We start from the raw sequence: 20,098 nt of genomic DNA, 5'->3' as shown, positions 1-20,098 counted from the left end.
TCGAATTACCCTTTTCAACCTTCTTGAGCATTTAAGCTAATACAATACCAACTCGCATTTCGATATATTCCCAAAATTAGTTCTTGCTATCATTTGAGTTGTTCGCTATATGTGCGGTGTGGTCTCGTTTCCTTGTCGCTGATGTTGGTAGTTCTCGCCTCGGTGATCTGTTTTTGTTCGTTGTCAATCTTTCAGCGCTAAATGGTCCTCGGGATAACGGGATTTAGAGTCTTTCTTCGCGATTGATTGCTGATAACTATATACTTGTTTCTCTAGTGCATAGTTTTCTGCTTGCAAGGCCATTATCTCACGTCTACAATTTAGAAAAAAAGATATAAAATGGTACGTCACTTCAGAAAGTGAATGTTTCCCTGTCAAAATATTTTAAATCATCGCATTTGTTGAATGAATGCTTAACTATGCTCAACTAAACTTAATTCATTCATAAAAAAAGGCTCAATAAGTATTTTTCATTCTGAGATGTTCAACCATAAATGATGTTCACAGGGGCGGATCCAGGGGGATGGGTAGACAGTATTGGAAGGAAATTTAAGGGCACCTTTCTGATCTAAGGGCACACCCAGTATCCAGGTCAATGCGAGCGCCGAAGGCGCAAAGTCCTTAGAGGGGGGTCTGGGGGCCCACCCCCAGAAAATTTTGAAAATATGGTACCATTTAAAGGCTTTTAGAGGGCGTCTAGAGGCTAGCAGAGCAATCCAGAATAAACGAATTCGAGACAAGATTTCAACACATGCGGATAAAAAATGAAGCTGGCGAACCCATGAAAGAATGGTTGTCGTCAACTTCGCCTAGTGCCCCTATAATCTTTAAAAGTGCCCCTTAACAATTATACAGAATACGGCTAAGTGCCCCTTCATTGTTAACAATCGGCAAAAATTGCCTCGTCTTCACATTTATCCTTATGTCGTGTGCCATCTTCCAAACCAAAAGTGCCCCTAAAATTTTAAAAATTAGGCAAAAAAGTGCCCTTTTCTTCAACATTTTCCGCGTATAGTGCCCTCTTCTAAAGTACGAGTGCCCCTTTAGCCCTCCCTGAAAAGGCAAGGAAGGACAAGGTGCCCTCATCTAAAGCATGAGTGCCCCTTGCAAAAGGAAAGTGCCCTTTTTAATTTATCATGATTTAAGGCTTTACAAATATGATTATCTCTCCTCACTTTCTCGGCAGCAGTATATACTAACCGATTAATTTTATAATTATGCCCGGATTACGGACACGGAATTAGCGGTTGCTGAAATAATGCCGTCAAAAATATTGCCGGTGAAATTTCGAAGGGCACTTAAAAATTCTAGACCGTATTGGGCAATACGGCTAATACGGTCTGGATCCGCCCCTGGTTCATTATGTTACGTTACCTCATCTGGTGTTTATGAAGTCTACTAATGTCGTCAAACGGATGGTAGCCGTCGTAAAGAAGAAGATGTGAATCCAACCATTCTACTTGGATTGTCAGTTTTTGAGATCCTGGTTCTAAATAAACACCATCTGGGCCATTCACCTGCAAGACAAGACGGTTATCCCTAATGAAATACCCCGGAACTCTACAAAACCGGACACGCCGCCCAGTCGTAAAAAAACCATTAAAAAAACCAACTTTCAATAGATTTTTATTGAATGTTTATTTCGCTAAAACGCGATTAGCGCAATTCTGAATTATGGATAATTCATAGATAAATGATCGATAGTGTTGGGTATTATTGACTGGTGGACTTGTTGATTGAAACCAGAGAGCGATCAATTTAGATACTTTATGATGCGTATACAGAAACGAGTAATTCAGAATGTGTTAGAGACGAGCCAAGGAAGATGTAGATAAATCTTCGGATGGAACGTTGTAGTACACATTCAAGCTGACAAATTGATCATATAATATTGTTAGTAACAAGAGTCTGGTTCTGATGGTGGATCGCAGCTGCTCCTAAAGTAGAAAAATGGGCTTCTAGTATCTATAATCCAGTAAACTGCGCGTAAGAATATGATCATACATGGCTGATAGCTTCATCAAGTCTGGTGATGACTGTTATATTGATACTAAATGACGTTACAGGAACCGGTACGGGCAATCTATCAAATGATTTGTCGTCATGGCTGTGAATATGACCATGAATCATTGTCATGTTTACCCGAGCTACAAACACGATTGCAGCAGCTCAGTGCGAATCTTATTACACGTGGCCATCGGCAATTTACATGACGCACCTGTGACCTCTTGTGATAAATTCAGAAGTGGGCTTGAAATGTAAGTTCAAATTGTACAGTCACTAATCACAGAAATCTGTCACAGAAAGTACTGTTTAGATACTTCATGTTTGCCACGTAAGAAACCTTGGATTCGTCGTGAAAAGCGATGAATTTCATTACGTTCTGCAAATCTGAAACCCGCCTGAGGTCAAACATTCGGAGTAAGATTTGAATAATTCAGCCAATTTAAACTGACAAAGCTCCCTTGGGGGCTATTTCGGATTGAAAGTCAAGGAACCAGACTTACATCATGATGCTATTGAATATTGTATAGACTGAATTAAACTTGGCGTTGAACAAGAAATATAACGACGCGATTGCGGATACCCAAGGCATATTCGGTTTGTTGCGGCAGTGCGGAGATAAGATTACCCTTTCATTTAAATGAAAATCGATCGATTGTTGATATGAAACTTGAAATTTTCTGCGGCTCGTAACTGAAGTAGAGATAGAAATGACCGAAAAAGGCTGAATTATGATCGCCTTAGGAACTACAATCGGTCATCTACGTAATACTGCAGTATTGAATATATTTCGACCATAGTAGCTGATGGATTTATATGGAATGGGATGAGACATTGAGTGCTGTATATGACTTAATGGAAATAACAATCCCTTGAGTAACATTTGATAAAAGTGATTATATGGGATAAGGCCGCTCTTCAATGATTTCCTAAGTTGATCCAATGTTCACCAGAGATAGGCGTGTATAAAGTGAATGGCTGTTATATGGAATCTGAATAGATTATTCAATACCCGACATCATCGTTTCTGGTAAAAAACGGATGCAAAATATCCTGTCAGGAGTCAGAAACCATATAGAATTAGCCAGCAAGCGAACGTATGGAGAGATCTAGTGAAATTTAGTCTACAGTTACTGACAACTTAATTTCAATAACTATCACGTTTGCGAAAACACATTTCACTGGTTGTGACAGGCTGTGCGGTTGTTGATCGATGAGAGATTATCCGTTGTTATATTGGGTTAGTGATCGTAGCTTTTGATCTCGGGTTTTCTGGCTTCCTCGAAGTCTCCGCAGTTCATATTAGCCTTAGGGTGAACAATACACACGAGCAATTGAACTTGATGGCGAATCAATCACATCAAACAACGCAAAGCGCTCTATCCGTTGGTAAATAGAAAAAGAATGATTGAGTGTTTATGGAATAATTCTTTTTCCGATAGTCGATCGAAAATCAATTTCAAAGTTACTTTTGTAAAGTTCATTTCTAAATGCTGGATCCACGTATCTTGTTTTTTTTTCGTTATTTTCAAACTGGAACTGATTTTTGGAATTGAATATGGTAGAATTACCTTATTTCACGAGCTTCAGTGCAAGGGTAGCGAGCATTATTACATGGGGAGGGTTGTGGTTCCTGATGTTTATTTGTATTGTATACAATGGTTGCTGATTCGGGATATATCAGTATTTTTTTCATCACTCACGAGAACGCGCAAAACAGATATATAGCGTGCGTTTTTGAGCGCTTGAGATCTGTTTATGCGCGGTAAAATTCATTTTTGTGCGGCAAGACCTGTTTTTGCGCGATTTCGTGGAGGATGAAAAAACATTGATATGTCACGGATCAGCCACCGTGGTATATTTGTGTTCGCAGTTTCGGAAGTGTATCAACGACCTGGTGTATATGAACATCACTGTTCCATAATGCTCCTTCGATAGTCGATCAAGTACAGATGTTAAGATGACAGACCATATCGAAAATCTATAGGATAGGAATATGGAAACCGACGTGAAAATCATTAGGTTGAAATAAATTTAAGATTTCACCGGGTTATGGCGTCCTGAAAATATGCACAATACAGATTAGAAACCGAGGTGCATGTATTACCGATTTTGTTACAGTTTTACAGTTGTCCTCCATTTTCTACCCAACACTAAAGTTGCCCCGACAAAGAAAGTGGAGGACTCGCATGAAATGAAGTTCGAACGATATTTTCAAATGCCACGAGATTGGGAAAGAACACTTCCGTGTTGTTATTACATGATCAGATACGTTACTGACCGATATGAGACAAGAATCTACAGTAAATCTGATCTCAGGTGGCCTCGTCATGTGCACGGCCACTGGATTACCAAACTGTCTATATTTATTTCCTATGTAGGGTCATAAAATAATCGTAAGAAGATACTTCAGTAGTTCGCTACAGCAGCGCTGCTGATAACTGACTAATGATTAGCAACCCGCAAAAATGTCAATTCGACGGGGAAATTATATTCGATAATTAGTATCAATATCAGAGTAGAAATAAATACTAAGAAGGGTCAGAACGACAATCAGCCGCAGTCCAGAAAAAAATGACAAAAGAGGTAAATCGGTGAAATCAGTTGATAGTGCGTACTAATTGCCCCCTTATCATTTATGAAAAATATTACTTGTCTTTTTTAAATCAAATGTTTTTGATTAAGGTAACAGCACTACTAGCATCAGCCGACACTCATAGTAACGAATGCTTGATTCGATCTATTGAGATAAATCGTCATTCGCTGAAAATAACCGTAAGCCAATTTAAGAGGGACACAAGTCTGGCCACGATCGGCGAAACGACGGTAATTCCAATGCTGATGAGCTTTTTAGCATTCTAATTGGGTGAAGGGGCCAAGGGAAAAAACCATGTCAAGAATCATGATGATCGATCGTGGTAACGAACAGCGTCTGCATTAGGCTGAATAGAAGATACGCAAAATGAAAAGGAAATCATCTGTTTGCTTGATTTTGAATATGATATTACTTGATCCCCGGAGTGTATGTACAGACACGTCTTGTTTGAGCGTGTAACCGGCTTCCGGAAAAAATCGAAAATTAACAAAATGGTGGTCAATATTCCATACAAGGTTCTGTGATGAACATCATTTCCGTTCGTATGCTTAGGCAAGAATAAAATAATACCTTGTTTTCCCTGATCGGCAGGGCCACTTTTGTAAAATGCAATAAATCAGTTCATTTCTATAGCTGCAGTGTCTGTTATGGTTATATTATATATGGTTCTTAGAATAGTTATGTACAGGGTCAACTTTTTAAGCTCAGTAGAAGTGAGAAACAAGGTATAAAGCCTTGTATGTTTTCATTACAATTACGTAGGTTTGCTTGAAATATTTGTAGGTTACAATCCGTAGCCCCCAAGTTATTTCGACTCTTTCAGAATGTATCTGTTTTATTTCAATTATAACAAGGAATACGCATCTACGAATATCTTATTTCATATCGATAGAAGCTAAAATTCCCGATAGTAATTTCTCAGTATACTCGCCAGCCGGCGGGGATTTAGTGTGAAAAAATGAAAAATAATTATGAATTGCCAGGCACATATCAGATGATTTGGGGTAGGGTTATAAACTAGGTAATCTTTACATTATATGGTGACGTCATCTTTCGATCGACTAGCGCATTATGGGAATAAATAGCTTTTCATGAGAGGACTCATTTGATGAAAGCACGTCTGTATTTTCCATGGTTGTCGCTTCATGGTTGGTTATCAGAACAACCCAGACCTAGTCGGTTATTGCGCTGCCTTTTAGTAAATGAAAACAACATTCTTAAATCAATTCCAGCCGATAATGAATACATGGAAGTCTCGGTTTATATAGAAAGGCCAATTCATCATATCAGCGTTCACAAAAATGTATGTTTTATATTTTTATATTAACCAAATTCTATATAAAATATTCTGGTTTTCAAATATAAGTTTATAAAAAGTCTCTAATCAAATTGGTTTATTTGATCTGGTTATGATGCAAATACAAGTTGAAGTCCACTCGTGTTATCCATTGATTACGATTCTTCATAAGAATCAGTTGGCTATTGATTGAAGGAGAACTATACACGGAGTGATTCACTTGCAGTATATAACATCAGAGCGGGGTTAAAAAGATATGTCAATATGGCCGCTCTTCGGAAGCTTTTGGTGCCTAATCTAATTTTCTACAATTTATTCAGGAATGTTGAAATTTGATTTGGGTTTTTTGCCTGTATTGATTATTTGCGCTGCAACAGATTAAGGAGACCGCGCGTGTGGGCGCCGACGAATACCAACCGACAAAAACCGATCTCAGATGAATGATTGACATTTCATGCAAATTGAATAATTTCGATACAATTGAGTGAACACATTTCAAACTGCAATTAATATCAACTTGGATGTTCGCTGGATGCTGCTGAAAAATCCATTAACAGGGCAATGGAAATCATTTCCACGCCACTTGATACAAGCCGTATACGTTCGCGTGGAATAAAGGCTACAGAATGGTTTTGCTATCAGTAATAATTCGCCCGGTTTGTTACATTATTGTTAGACATAACAAATCTTACTGAGATTGCACAGTCCCAAAACGCTTCGACCGAATACGCTCTATCGTTCATTTTCATTTGAAGATATCTTCGAATGATTTTGATACGATATAGCTATAATTTCAGCAATAAATATCAATCGATTTGGTTAACGAGACATCAACCAACGAAAATGATGGACAACTGCGGGGTTGTTTACTTCGACGTAGAAAAACCGTTTTATCTAGGTTTGTGTACATGCCTTAAGGATTACCCACAGCTTACAGCGTCTATCAAAAACATTCAAACGAAAATACAGGCTCAAATTGCTATCAGTGAAACGACACGCCTAAGTCTTCGTCGTTTTATCGACATCAAAAATTTTGCAACTTTTTTCGTAACTGGCACGCCTAACGCCCAATCAATAGTTCCCAGGAAATTCGTGCATTGCGGAATAAAAGATATCAGTATAATAGAACGATAACCACACTCAAACGTGGTGAACGGATAATAAGATAAAATCCCACTATTTACAGATTAAAAGAATTTAAAAAACAAGAATTTATTTATTAAATCTAAAATATTTAAAAGACACTTAAATATTTTAGATTTAATAAATAAATTCTTGTTTTTTAAATTCTTTTAATCTGTAAATAGTGGGATTTTATCTTATTAAAGATATCAGTACATTAGTAATTTTTCATTATGACGGCGACAATGCCTCGGCATATTTCATATCTCGATGTGCTGTGAAAAGGTCTGGATCAAACCCAGAAAAAACACATTTTTAATTCCTCGACATTTTCTTTGAAAAAAATCATAGCCACCATACTAGAATGTTTAAGAAGAATCGAACCCTCAATTGCAAATCAGTGGTTATTTAAAGGGCTCCTGAGTATTATCATTACACTCTACAAAACTACCCCCATAAGTCTGTATAATATGAGATGAGTGATCGTAGAATACACGAGTGTCCTTAATATCGGGCCTCTTATTACAGCGACGTGCAAGAAATGAGCCGAAAAATCGCCTCGAATGAAAACCCCCGAGATTTGTCGACGAAAGATTTAATCATCTGTGTATTGTGTTTACACAACGTATCGACAGTCGATGTCGGACCAGTTTCTGACGTGGCGATGATCGGCAGGGAGAGAAAAATGAGCCAATATCTTACAGAACTTCCTTCAATCACGGTCTAGATAGCAAAAACAATGATGAATATGTCAGACATGCCGAAACCAATCTATTATTCTGATTGATCGTGATAAGTTTGCGCATCACCCATGTTTGCTGAAGCCCCAGGCTTTATGCCAATAGATCCACCGCAATGCAGAGACAAATGTATGTACTGCTTATTTAAACACGGTGACCACACTGACTCTAGATATACATATGGATTATAGGTATACACACAACTAAATACCACACGTTATACAAATGAGAATGACATTATTTCGAGTATACGCTATCACCGAATTAGGCTTTACCAATTAGGCGCGACGTCGAGTAATGACCGATACCGTGATGTCATCACCACGTGTTGGTTAACCTTGTACACAAAAAAAATTGATAACAGCGCAACAACATTTTGTCATCCATCCGACGTGGATTAATCGACTCGATTTCACGGATGGGCAAATACAAATGTCTTCGGGGAAGCAGAAAAAATTGTAGCTGAGAAAAATTCAATGTTTATGAAACAAGCCTACATTGTGGCTATGCTTGAAATATGCTGATATGCTATCGATTTCGTATCCTACAAATGACCGGCCAATTCTTTACTTTCATTTCGAAGTTGTTTATGGTACGATTTACTGCATTACTTTCGTTGGGTATATGATGCTATATCGACACGTAAAAAGACCATTACACAGAAAGTAGCCATAAACAGACAAATTATTTAACGAAATCGTGGCTACGATGGGTCTCAGCAAAATAATGTTCCCATGTTGGAATGTAAAAACGATGAGTTTTTTGGTAGCTGCTGGCTTATGCAAAAAGCATAATAAAAAAGAAAAGACGACTAGAGGTTTTACCCAATTTGATAGGCTTTACATTAGATGATGGCCATCCGTTCATTTTACCCAATTTGATAGGCTATACAGATGATGGCCATCCGTTCATTTAGAGATAGAGCGATAGATAGCCTTACGACATCTTAAGACACTCGTGATTGTTCCGCTGATATTGAATAAAAACAATTGTCGGATAATTCATGAAAAGATAATATGCCCACTCTCGTCTCGTGGGTTTCTTTTTTATAGTTCGTTGACAGAATCTACACACCCATCGTTGAGAGGGGCTCGACAACTCGAGGGTTAATCATGACAAGAAAATGCTTTTGTTAAACATTAGTCGTTTAAGGAGGCCGATATTAGCGTCTTCTGCGCTTGGTAAATACACAAAATGCCCGCAGAACATTCGAACGTAATACGTCACAACAAAGAACATGCGGGATAAGTCACTAGACACAGAGATCTACCATATATCAATTGAGAAAAGACCAGAGTCTGGTAGAGTTAATGGTACGTATCAATAATTTATCACTCTACAAACTTGTTGGTCTCCTTAGGCCATTAATTGGATCGATCAAGGATGTTACTCTCCACTTGGATAGCTGTGTAAATATCGAGTACAGCGCGAGCGAGACACATCGGTTAAAGTGCGGTTTCGCGCCGAACAAAAAATGACCACCGGAAAAAGTGAAAGCCCGCATCAGGCAAATACCAGCAATATTTTCACCTATTCTCTTACATTAGAGTAGTTGTATCTTCCTTCAGTTTTATCGCGCGTTATTGCGTGTATAGATTTCGGAACTTAATATCACCTGACATTTCGCCAATCAGTCATGTCGGATAAACGGTCTTTTGAAGCCGGTTTAAATGTTTCATAGCAAAGACGAAAGAAAAAACTCACTGCAGGAATATGAGTAGAAAAATGGGAGGGATATAATCGCGCACGCGATGTTTAGAATAACAGGCGACTTTGTTTTTACGATGATCACTACTAATCACCTTCAGAATACTAGAAGACGAACGACAACCACGCAAATCATCACGCATACTATTATAAAACTGATTTTAGCATTTTACGAATACACGGGATAAAGTCTTATAGATTAGTTTTTCTTGGAATTGGAAAATAAAAAGGCTAAATAGAACGGTAGTTTACGTAGTGTAATTAACGTTGTATTTCAATACGCTTGATTTTCTAAACGATGTTTCATGTTGTCCGAGGTTAACGCCCAATGTTTAAATAAACCTCTAATGAGTCTATGAATAGATATTAGGTTTTAATATCGAACCGTGTTTTCGATATAAATCTTAATATACATAAATGTCAGGGAACGCCCGACGCTATAGAAATACTCCGTCATCCTAACATCTGTGTACTCGTTTCACTGTTAAACCAATAATCTATGAAATAGCCGTTGAAATTCTTGATTGAAAAATCTCTGAATGAATTGACATTATGAGTGCTTATCTGTGCGATTGAGATTCTCAAAGAATCGATGTATAGAATTTAGTCTTTATCGATCGTCTCAGGAGTATAGATTCTTGGCATTAAATAACGTCCCGTGTGATTGTTTCGATAGAATACACTCACGCCGTTATCTTTGCTCGACTGGGTAGAGCTGATTATTCAGGGAATTCTGATATATTTCTAATATAGTTGGCATGAAGAAAAAATTTGATATCTATTAGTTTCATTAAGTTACGTGTCATGGAATGCAGTAATATATGCATTTTAAACGCGCGTTCAGTCGATTGGGAGACATTTCGTGTCTTCGATAGTATCGTAAAAGCAACGAGAACCACTGCAAGTAATAAAACAGCAAGTGATATAACAGTTTTAGAAAAAAAATGAGTTTGCCTTTGTGGAGATTGATACTCTTGTGGCTGCAAACTATATAAGCAGTAATTTTCTCGTGTTATAAATATCAATTATATCCATATTCGATAGCTATAAATTGTGCTTTTAATTTCTTCAACGTCGCATGTAAATCATTCCGTTGATGAATCCCGGCAGCCCAAGGCTCGTGCTGCTGAAATAATTCGTACGTGTATTTCATCGGGTTTTCAGATGAAAAATTGTAGCTAAGCAGCTAATTGTGAGCGTCATGATGTTTGTCAGGGAGAAGAGAATCGTTGTCGAGATTCGATACATAATAGATATCGACGCGAAGTATAGCAAACTAGAAAACTGTCATTTTGTATTCGAAACTTGGTCTCTTAGCGTTAATAAACCTTGACGACAACAGGCGCATATATGAATATTTAATGAGCCTGTGCACTGTTTTCAGTTCTTGTGGGATCTGAAGTAGCCTTCCTACTTTCCTTGTGACTTAAGTTGTATCGATCTCATGATTCACACAATAAAAACAATGCATTTGCAAAATTTGAAAATCTACGAGATGACAAATCAACTTTTGATGAGGCTGTCAGTATCAAACTCTCACAATTGAATTGATATTTATATATGATTATGAAAAAAGAGAAATTCATTCTTGAACAACAACTGTAGCTTTATCGCCTTACCTCTTTGACGGGTATATTGGTCAGCATACCAAAGCCTTCATCTGCATCTTTTTGTGTGTAGTAATTGTAGAATGGCGTGCCCAGGGCTTTGATTGGACGTCGTTTTGTCGTGTCCGGTTTGGAGATAGGAATAATGCTACAGCTCCAGCAAACATATCGAGCATAATGACGAGGAATATTGTAAATATCTGCATAGTTTAACTGTAAGTGAAGATATGCACCATCCAACAAAGCTTCTAATTGCCAAGCCTGTTTATCCCGGTCATATAGACGAGACCGGTTTCTCCGTCTGTCCAATGGACATATTTGTACTTCGCTGACAGCAGACACGGATAGAAGTTCTACGCGACATTTTAGTTTACCCTTGTTGGTAGTTAAAGAGTAAACGTTGGCGCCGATCTGCGACCCGACGCCACTTCCACTGACGTCGAAATAGTCCTCTAAAACATCAGATTCGAGTTCTTTGTCGCCGTGTCCGAGAATGACCTGGTAACGCACTTTACAGCAGTGATCGAAGCTAGTCTGCCGGTTCAAATGTACCATCGGACGGCCCTCGTTTCTTGAGCAGTCACCGTTAGGAAATATCGACAGACCCCAGTCGAAGCCGCCGAAAGCGAAATACGACGTTTCGAATTTCTGAAAATTGTTAGCGACGTTTTGTTGATCTCTTATATCACGGGGAAGTTGTAGAATCTGTTCGAATGAAGTTCGTATGTTACGCATTTCCAGTTCGATAATTATCTTATCTTCATCGAGAAGAAAATGTCGATCGACCAAATCATTTACACCGATAAGATTTTTGCGACCTCGGGTATGTTCTTTTGCGGTGAAATTACAATCTTTTTCCAAATAACCTTCGTTCTTTGTGAAATGTTCTTTATTGAGAATGGTAAATGCATAGTCGATGGTGCACGCCATGCCATCGGTTACATTTCGCAACGATAGAAATGTACCGACGTGAAGGTCCGATCGAACGAAACAAATTACCCATTTTTGATATCCGTACATGAAGTCCCGCGAATATACGTCCGGAGAGTATTCCTTGACAATTGTTCCCGGTACGACAAACGTAAATATCTGAGTATCGAAACGATCGTGGAGCTTCACGAAACGGTGAAGCTGAGCCATGCTCGACTGGCGAACGCTTCGCCCCGGTCCATGTGCTTGCATTCTCGGTGGTTTTGTTTCGGTTGTGACTAGTGGCAATCTGTAACATACGAGAGAGAGAGAGAGAGTATACACATGTAGGTGTCAATATCGTAATGCAACTTACCATCAGCGGATGTTTCGCAAAGGTTGGAAACAGTGGAGCGCCATCGATCCGAGCACCGCATTAAAATTGGATGACTTTTGTGCAATAACAACGAGACGGCAGAGCTATAACTATCAGCGCTTTGAATTATGTATACATTAACAAGATAATAATATTACTGATGAGTTTACATCGCGTACATTTATTCGTATTTGACAGTGTTTTAATACGCCTTCGAAACGAATTCGACATCTTTGAACCGCCATATTACGAAAATTAGTTCAACGTGTTTTTCTGTGAGCGGAAAAAAATGCTCTCACTCACATATCCTCGGTCTTTTACTATTAGAAAGAAGAAATTAGTCGTAGAAACTACGGGGTAGACCGATAATGCAGTAGCCGTCGTGAGTGGTCATGCAGAAACTGGAGGCGAAGTTAATGAATCTATCTGGGGACAATGACGGGCAGGCTAATTAGTATATCTTCTCATCTAATCAGCTCGAACGAACACCTTGATCATCTAAACGTATGAAAAAGTATACTTCATACATTCGGGGATTCATTCGATCTCAGACCATCGGGTGATTAAGAAAATCGATTGATACTTGATAAGATATTGATGGTACATATAAATAATGATTAGATATTAATATTACAATTATATTGTTAATTATCATAAGTTTCACCTGTCTGTGCAATGTTCTAATCTGCCATTGTAATTTCATTCGTAAAATTTCAGAATTAATCCTGAAGTATAACACGTGGATGTATGGCATTGCTGCGAGTTTTGTTATGGATTGTCTACCGGACTTGTTCAGTCCGAACAATTCAAAACGATTGAATCTTATATTTATTATTACACTGTAATATATGGATAACATGGCTTTTAACAATAAAGAGGAGGAAAATCAAACCAGGATCAAGCACATGCTCATTATGCTATGAATGCCATGTATATTTGTTTTTGTTTTATCTCTGTTTATCGCCGACAGTTAAGAAGGAGAAACTGAGCGAACTGAATCATCTCTCAACGACACAAGACAGTTATTCGTTGATGAACTATTGTTAATGGAACTGATGTTTTATTGAGGTGGCTCCTTACGAATAAAGCTCTAACACGCAGACTAACGTGAAGGAAGTTTTGTATCGGAATTCACACGCAAAGATGAAATAGAGAAATTATGTATGCGCGCGACAGAAGCTTAAATACTGAGTCAAATCAATATTACATGATGTGTAATCCAATCTCCCCCATCAGCACCGCCCATAGTTGTGGTGCTTAACACAGGAAATACATATTCTACCAATTTATACATTCATATATATAACGATTACAGTTTTAACATTGTGACGAACGATAGAAAGTTGCAGCACATATCTTAAATCATACCGAAACAAATCATGCCAGATTCTCAAAATGATGTTTACTTGGAAAATTGAGGAGACGAATTCTGACGATCATTTGAGCAAACGTCTTCGTATGCTGGAATTGAGTTAAACACACGCATTTAATTTCGCATTAATATCACGCCTCGATTCAGTTAAGTTATTAAAATTTCCCAATACTCAGATTTAATTTGTTTGCGTACGAGAAATTTTCAGTAAATCGAATTAAAAGCCCCGATAGAAACCGTGTGTTGATTAATACAATTATAGCTATTTCTGCCTCTCGAGTGGGATATAAATATACGACCTTCGTCCCTTACTTACACCAGTCCTCTCATCTCACAAATATCTTGGCTAATTGACTTAATTCGCCGATGCGAGCAAATTATCAATTAAGAAGCTCCAAGATGCATTTGATTATAGCAATTTATTGGATCATTTCCCGGGAGAGTTGTAAGGTTAGACCACGGAATAAGCGTGCACGAAAAACATAAAACCTTAATGAATCGTCAAATGTATGACCAAAACTAACTTCAAACATCAAACAGTTTCCAGTGCGAGGGACACCACTCCGAAAGGCCCGTGCACCAGATTTGGCATAATGGTGAAAATCGAAAATACCATTAATCTGACTTCTTTTACGATATCTCGAATTTGAATAGTTTAATTTCAAATAGGTTTTACATTCTTTCCGGCACCAAAGTCTAGTTTTTCAGTAATGCGATAGCAGCGTATCCACCGCTACAACATTTTCTCACGAAAAAATGGCAACCAATTCTCATTCATTTGATTTAGAGGCTTGCTGTTGAAGGAAAGTACTTGGAATATTGATTACAAAATAATACTTCAGGGAGAGTTTGAAAATTGCATGGATTTAATATGGTTACAAAACCTATATAGTCTTCGTGGAGAGCGACGGTAGTTTTAGATAAACATGTCAGATAGAAAGGTTCAGATAACATATACGTCACTATCAGTTGTGTGATAAAATGCCCTTTATAAATGAAACGAGCTTTATTTAATAATGAAAGAAGCGTTTCGCATGCCGTTCGCGTGAAATATCGATGTTTAAAAACGAACGTTATGGAAACCTAATAGAAACGTGTGCATACTAATTGGAAGCAGTGCTGTGGCGGCATAACAGAACGTATAGAAACTCACTTTAAAAAACACGTACATAAATTGAAATAAAATGTTTTCGGCATTATTAGATACACGCATCTGTTTACGAATCGAAGTGTTACGAAATCTTGTGTCATGACAAATAATGAATTGGTGAAACACTATGTCCGTGTTGTGACGATAAAGAATTCCACACTAATATAACGAATATAATATAACGAAGATGAAGTCCGAAAAGCTAATGATTTATCAATTCGACGTTTTGACTATAACCTGATAGTCATCTTATAATAATTCTATATATGTACAATTATAAATCGTCACCTATATCTCTAAAAACCATCGATATCTTTTAATCTTAAAATACAATACGGAATGTGTTTACCTTTCTTTTTGCACAGCGCGAACTTTAGTAGCTGCAGTAGTATTCATAATGACGTTGATAGTGACTGTTTTTAGCGCTACTGTGACAGAAATCCTACTGAATTAACTAGTATCATCAACACAGAACACACCCCTCCCCTGAACGCGTTATTCTCGTGGGAAATGCATCACGCGATGGTCCGGGTCGTGAAAATCGTTCACAGAATGAGCTTTTACATTCTAATTGTTAGATAAATACTTTATGTGCTATGTATCGATTCAACCTCCTGGTGAATTTTCTGCTGTCGTTACTGGTTGCCATCGGGATTAGGTTTTTTGAAGATCACACAGAATAGGTGCAAAAATATATTGATCTCGCAAGGTTTATAGATAGCGGGTTAATAACGACATTATCAACACAGAATAAAAAGCCTTTTTATTTAGGAGTATTTCCCAATAAGCTAAGCTGAGGATAGAGAACCGTTCTGGAGTGCAGACATCGTGTTATGAAAAAGGAAAAAACTATTTCAGGTCTAGTGATTATCTCAACATGAATGCATATTTGATTCAATTGGTTTATGCCAAAAATAAAATCCAAGATTCACATTTCATATCTCGATACTCTGCTTCTAAGGGGACATTTATGGCCATTTTACGTAAAGCGTAAATGTAGTTTAACATTTAACGTTTTATCAACAATGTAGTAAAATACAGTTTCTCGTAATCCGAGTAATACAAGCATTTCTAATCATATGGTTGTTTTTGCAGTTCGACAACGTAATGTGACAGCTAGGGATCGTTTGTGTTAAGCCATTAACAGCCATATAAAGCCATCAGTATATCAAGGCGGATACTGACGATTAATTCTCCCCAAGCTTTCATCATTCACAGTTTCCGCTATTAAGTTACAGTTTTAATAGTGCACTTACGGCCGACTGGAGGGTGTTTTTCAACCGTTTTGAGGGTTTAAGCGCATAAAATGAATGGTTATATGATATACGTACGTTGATTTCTAAATCTTTTGTGACTTCCGGGTTTTAGAAAACAGGGATTGGGAAGCTCGGAAGGTTACTACACGACTCTGATGCAAAGGTTCCGCAAGAAAGGCAGATACCTAAACTAAGCGTTCATCTAACGGATATAAGTGCGACCTTTTGTCATTTGTCAAGAAAATGAAAAAGTGGTTGAAAATAATGTGACCACTTATTGTCGTTCTTTGTCGGCTTCACCATCAGTGACCAAGGACAGTGCGACCTATTCCCGAGTAAATTGCATCACTTTTTGCCCTTTTCAATCAGTGCGTCTACATTGGCAAATCATTTTATGGGGAACAATGCGTGGCTATCTAATTCAAGCACCAATATATATACTGTAAATATATGTAAGATCGAGACTCGTATACTTTGCACAATTTCTTCCATAGCGACAGTACATAGAGAATTGATGCGAATAAATCTATAACACGACTCGAATTGCGAATAGAGAATTGACAGTTTTCTGCAATAATGACCTTGTACGTGAAGTAATGTTCTTCAATAAGCAATGGAAGTCTGAATAAAGCATGAAATTGCGCCTCTATATAATAAACAATGTTTTGAAAGACGTTATGATAAACCATTTATTGTCACTATTTCCAAATAGTGAGTCTTGCTATATCTTCACCGACTATGGCCCATCGCGCCACAGTATTATTACCTGTGCACGATTGGTACCGTTCAAAAAACTATGAATATCTTGGTAATAAACGAACTATTTCGGCGTTGCTATGAATAAGCAATGAATACTGATGGACATTACGACATCAATGGCATGGCTTCTGGCAAATAGAATGATTACCCCAGAATCCAGACGTGATCGTCCGAAGAAATAGATTACAGCGCTCTCGGTAACCCCCTATTGAATAGTCTATTCTATAGTACATTCTCATAAACCCTTCCAATAAATATGTGTTATTGCTAACAATTTCATTAAATAACATTCAGATGTGTTTTCATTTGTTGAAATTATAGGAAAATATAACAGGATAAGATTCGTCTGAAATCAATAATGCTTCAAAAAGAGCACAATGTATATCATGTTCTGAGTTCCCCAGGTATTCGTCAGTGTAATAGAATTATCTGTTACTGAACCCGGTGACAGCACCGACGCGGAAATAAACGCCACTTACCGGGGACCCAGGTGACTACGGAGCGAACCATATCGTGAAATAACAGACAAAATGGGAAATAGCATCCCTTGAGAAATTGCTCTATATCAAACAGCTTATTCCTTCATCAATTCAAACTACGAAAGAAAACCCGACATCCATTTACCATATCAAGCGAAGAAGTAAAAGATATGTTGTCGCCGAAGACAAGGTAAAGCGTAAAGAATTTTCTTTTGGAAAGAAATTGTTATGATAGTATTAGACAAGTAGTATTAGACACGTTGGCGAAGAATGTTCTCAAAACCCCTTTCAAATGTATATCAGGGTGACAGAATGCCATCGCGATTGAAGCAGTTATGCATAATAAGTATTTGATATGATTTTTTCGAATTCCTAACTAAGTTCAACGACATACAAAATCCCACGCGTTCATTATTGTTCGTGTGTTGAAATTGCACTCGAGAATCGTCGGGTAAATCTTGATGTTCACGTACATAATAACGATGTGGCACTCCGAATTCCGATTACTCGTCAATTTGTCGAGAAATTTGTGCAGCGGGTTCGATTTTGTATGCATCATGGTGTCGGTTATTCAACTGGAAGATGGTTTACATTATTATTTCCAAAATTCGCAGCACGTTCCAAATGATGTTACTGTCAGCATAAATATCCGATTTATATATCTGCCTTCGGATAAAAACTTCAACCATGCCCACTTGCAATGAGAGAATTTGTACTTGTCCACTCGTACTTTGATACGCATACGTTCAAGGGTCTGAAAGGTTTATCTATAAGGCGTAGGACTTGGTGAAATTGGACGACGGATTCATCATCGCTGAGAACTAAGATTGGAAAGTCGGTGAGACAGAAAACTGAGAATCATTAATCTTTCTAGAAGATATCAACGACCATAAATAAATGAAGCGTTTAATGTCGCCTACTTTACTGGTTATCTGCAGTCAAATATGTAGCGAAAGACGAATATGTTACATTAAACAAAAAGGCAACTATGATGCAAAATGATTCAGTTCGCGTTTTGTTTCTTCGAAAATCGTTCTCCTTTTCTCCCGAAGAAAAACGATCGCTTTTTCATAGCTCGAAAGAGATCAGTCCGAATATTTCGTATACTTGTATATTAGTTTTTTCATTATGGCTTGTACGGCGATTTCCGATGAAGCCTATTCTGCATGGCTAAATTATCCATCCACATCCAGGAGCAAACATCATATCATATATATTCTGGATAGATTATAAGCGAGTGCTGGAGGCAATTCGATCGGATCAACTACCATATCAACTACGAGAGGTCCATTGAATCACATTATTACTAGCACTGAAATTGCTTACTAGCATATTGAAGATGAATGGCTAATATCTTCCATAAGTTTGATAGAATAATTTGTCGGTTTGGTAATTAGGCAGAGCAAGGACATCAAGGACAACAAAACATTTATTTGACTATGAATCTTGAACCTTCTTCTTAGTATTAGTATCTCAATTCTCTCTCGATTCTAATATGGATATGGTATATCCTGTTTTTTAAAATTCTTTTGATAAACTCGGTACAAAAATAATCGAAAAATCGAAATAATCGTAAGTAACCCGACACAGTATAAGATATGAAATAATGATCAATAAATAAATCAACCCACAACATTGTAATATGAATAACCAATCAATTTTACCCGGTATACATATTTTTAAGTCACCTTTTGCACAATAGAAAGAAATCAACGCATATATAACTATAACACATACACTTATGGACGCTCTTGGAGATGTTCGCAAAAAATCTATATGAAGCTTCATCTGAGACCTACCTTTTTATGAACTGAATATGACAGATATCAAAGTCATTTTGCTCAATGATGACATACACCCTCAGTGCGCTCCTCCGTTCATTCCCCACTCCTAGCACACCGACGGCTGAGAGACAAGTGATCGCGAATTGATTTTCTCTCACAGCTGAAATCGACACCTTAAATCATCGGATCTATTAAGTTATCTCTCGTGGAACTGATGTAGGGTCTGAAGTGTATGATCATATAAGTGCTTTTCTGTGCATCATCAAAAAGCTGCAGCGCGAGGGCTAGGGTTTTTCTGTATAATCCAAACTGTGGTTCTACATTCAATAAACGATAGATTGGTTTGCCATAATGATTTTTTTCGAATAAGATTTCTACGGTTTAGAATTAAATTCTATGGTTTTCTTGGCTGTTATCGCCGATTGTACTCTATAAGGTTTCTATTACAGTTAATGTTTGAAACAAACGATCGTTAGAAATGTTGAATCGATATAAGCGGAAAGTGTGCAAATAGACGGTGGATTTTCCTCATGTTTGTGAACCAGACTCACAGAGGCGCTGACTATTTCATTCACTTTCTTTTCATTACTGTTTATATCCGTGCCGGTAATAGAATTTGAAATTAACATTTACGGGAGATCGTGATCAATAAACAACTGGATTGACGAGAGTAACCCGTCTCCATTAATAGCATCATATAGCAACTGTTTCAGTGTCAATATACACCTCATGTCATCAAGTACATTCTCCATTCGTGTGTCCAATCAGTACTGTCGCCGTTTCAGATCAGGACGATCGCCATTTCAGAGCTAAAACGGTTCGAGTTCGAATACAAAAGATGGCGCTGGTGTAACCGTCGTAACCGTCGCATTTCTAGGAATTTTCAAAATACATATCTAGATGTACATCGAAATAAGTGTTAACAGCTGGTGTGTAGATA

At 37.7% G+C, this 20,098-nt stretch overlaps 1 protein-coding gene across 1 annotated transcript; it reads right to left on the bottom strand.

The window, feature by feature from the left end:
- Positions 1-159: 159 nt before the first annotated feature.
- Positions 160-19,273, bottom strand: LOC141902682 (uncharacterized). Its single transcript, XM_074790511.1, has 4 exons — positions 19,174-19,273; positions 11,086-12,292; positions 1,375-1,517; positions 160-313 (listed from the first exon to the last, which is right to left on the bottom strand). The coding sequence occupies exons 2-4, from the start codon at positions 12,253-12,255 to the stop codon at positions 184-186; spliced, it is 1,443 nt and encodes a 480-aa protein (XP_074646612.1). The 5' UTR covers positions 12,256-12,292; positions 19,174-19,273; the 3' UTR covers positions 160-183.
- Positions 19,274-20,098: the final 825 nt, after the last annotated feature.

This window comes from Tubulanus polymorphus, chromosome 3 (assembly GCF_964204645.1).
Source record: "Tubulanus polymorphus chromosome 3, tnTubPoly1.2, whole genome shotgun sequence".
Lineage (NCBI taxonomy): Eukaryota > Metazoa > Nemertea > Palaeonemertea > Tubulaniformes > Tubulanidae > Tubulanus > Tubulanus polymorphus.
Note: the sequence above shows the minus strand (reverse complement) of the source record. Positions and strands in the feature narration are given on the sequence as shown.